The 1,605-nt window shown below is 69.2% G+C and overlaps 1 protein-coding gene across 1 annotated transcript in view; it reads left to right on the top strand.

Annotated features, from left to right (window-relative positions):
* Positions 1–63: 63 nt before the first annotated feature.
* Positions 64–1,605, top strand: part of BAZ2A (bromodomain adjacent to zinc finger domain 2A) — an 11,000-nt gene continuing 9,458 nt past the window's right edge. The window contains exons 1-3 of the mRNA XM_025191376.1: positions 64–448; positions 778–1,347; positions 1,538–1,602. Of these exons, the coding sequence (XP_025047161.1) occupies positions 313–448; positions 778–1,347; positions 1,538–1,602 (771 nt within the window). The 5' untranslated portion in view covers positions 64–312. The remainder of the gene's footprint in view (positions 449–777; positions 1,348–1,537; positions 1,603–1,605) is intronic.

Below are 1,605 nucleotides of genomic sequence, written 5' to 3'. Positions count from 1 at the left end.
CCCCCCAGGCCAGGAGCCGAGTCTCGGCGGGGCGTGCGTTTGGGAAGCCGGCACCGTCCTCCCAGCCGCGTCCCATCAGAAGGGCCCGGGATTCCCCGCGTGGAGCGCTGCCGGGGCGGGGACGCGGCCTTGTCCTGCCCCGCCGCGCTCAGGCCCTTGCGCTGCACCCTCTGGCTCCGTCCGTTTTCCACCCCCCCCAGCCTGGCAGCGATGTCCAGGGTGGAGGAGGATCCGACGACCTGCCCTGGGGTGAGGGGGGTGTTAAGGCCTCCGCAGCACGTTTAACTCTCCGTGTCTCTGCCCTCCTCAGCGATGGAAACGAACAACCATTTTGGCTTCGCCGGCCTGCCCTCCGCCCCCACTGCCTCAGGACTGAAACCCACGCCCGCCTCAGGGGACAGCCTCTACGCCAATGGCGCGCCCACCGCCTTCCCGCTGCCAGGGAAAGGTGAGCCTGGGCCAGAGCGGGGACCCATGTCCCGAGCGCCTCCAGCCTGCTCCCCTGGGCTGGGGGCAGCTCAGGTCTCCCTGCTGGGCAGGAGCCGGGCAGCAGCACGACAGCGGCTCGGGGCCTGCGTGGAAAGGAGCCCAGGCATCCCGGGGGTCCTCCGTCTCGCACACGGATGCGGCCCAGTCTGGCCGGGCGCAGACGTCTTCAGGGCTAGGGTCTGAGGAACCAGAAGCTGGTCTCCATCTGCCCCCAGGCCGGGCGGGAGGTGCCACAGGCTCCTTCCTGGACGTGGCTGACCCCTCTCCTCTCTCTCTCCCCCCTGGCAGGTCTGAACGGGGACATGAATGTCAATGGCTTATCTACTGTATCTCACACTAGTACTTCAGGGACCTTCAACTCGCCCACCCACTCCCCGGCCGCCCCCCCCCTGCACCCCTGCGACTATCTCTGGAACTACTCGCAGTACCCGGCATCTGGCGCCGGCGGCCTCAAGGACGGCCCCGGCCTTGGGCAGTACCCACTCAACGGACTGCTGAGTGGCGGGCGGCCCCCGTCACCCGGGCACAGCCCGGCCCTGCGGGGGGGAGCCGAGTTCTGGGGCAACGGGACACCCGGCTCCATGGGGCTGAACTTCGACTCTCAAGAGCTGTACGACTCCTTCCCCGACCAGAGCTTTGAGCTCCTGCCCAACGGCCCGGGCAGCTTCTACACGGCCTCCCAGCCCTCCCCCATGCTGGGCACCAGTGGCCAGGCCTTCTCGCCGCCCCACTGCCCGCAGGATGATCCCGACGCTGGCGCAGAGCGGGCACCAGCCGGGGGCAAGGACACACCGCCCGCTGTCTCGGAGAATGGGGCCGGCCTGGTGGGGAGCCTGGAGCTGGAGGACACACAGGCAGGTGAGCAGGGTGCCCTGCAGGGCCTGGGGTGTCAGGGCTAAATGCTCCCCCTGCAGCCTGGGACAGTAGGCCTAGCACTTGGGGAGCGGGGCTGGGAGTTGGGGGCTGCTGGGATGGATCTGGGGGGCGCGTGGGTTTCCCTGCCTAACGCCCCATCCTCCTGGGGGGGTCTCGTCTGCTCGGTCTCCAGACCTGAAGATGTGCGGCTACAATGGCTCAGCCCCGTCCATGGAGCCGCTCAGCCGGGACGCCTCGGTC

This window comes from Alligator sinensis, unplaced genomic scaffold, assembly GCF_000455745.1.
Source record: "Alligator sinensis unplaced genomic scaffold, ASM45574v1 scaffold1065_1, whole genome shotgun sequence".
In the NCBI taxonomy this organism is placed as follows: domain Eukaryota; kingdom Metazoa; phylum Chordata; order Crocodylia; family Alligatoridae; genus Alligator; species Alligator sinensis.
The sequence above is the reverse complement of the archived record's forward strand: the minus strand, read 5'-3'. Positions and strand labels throughout refer to the sequence as shown.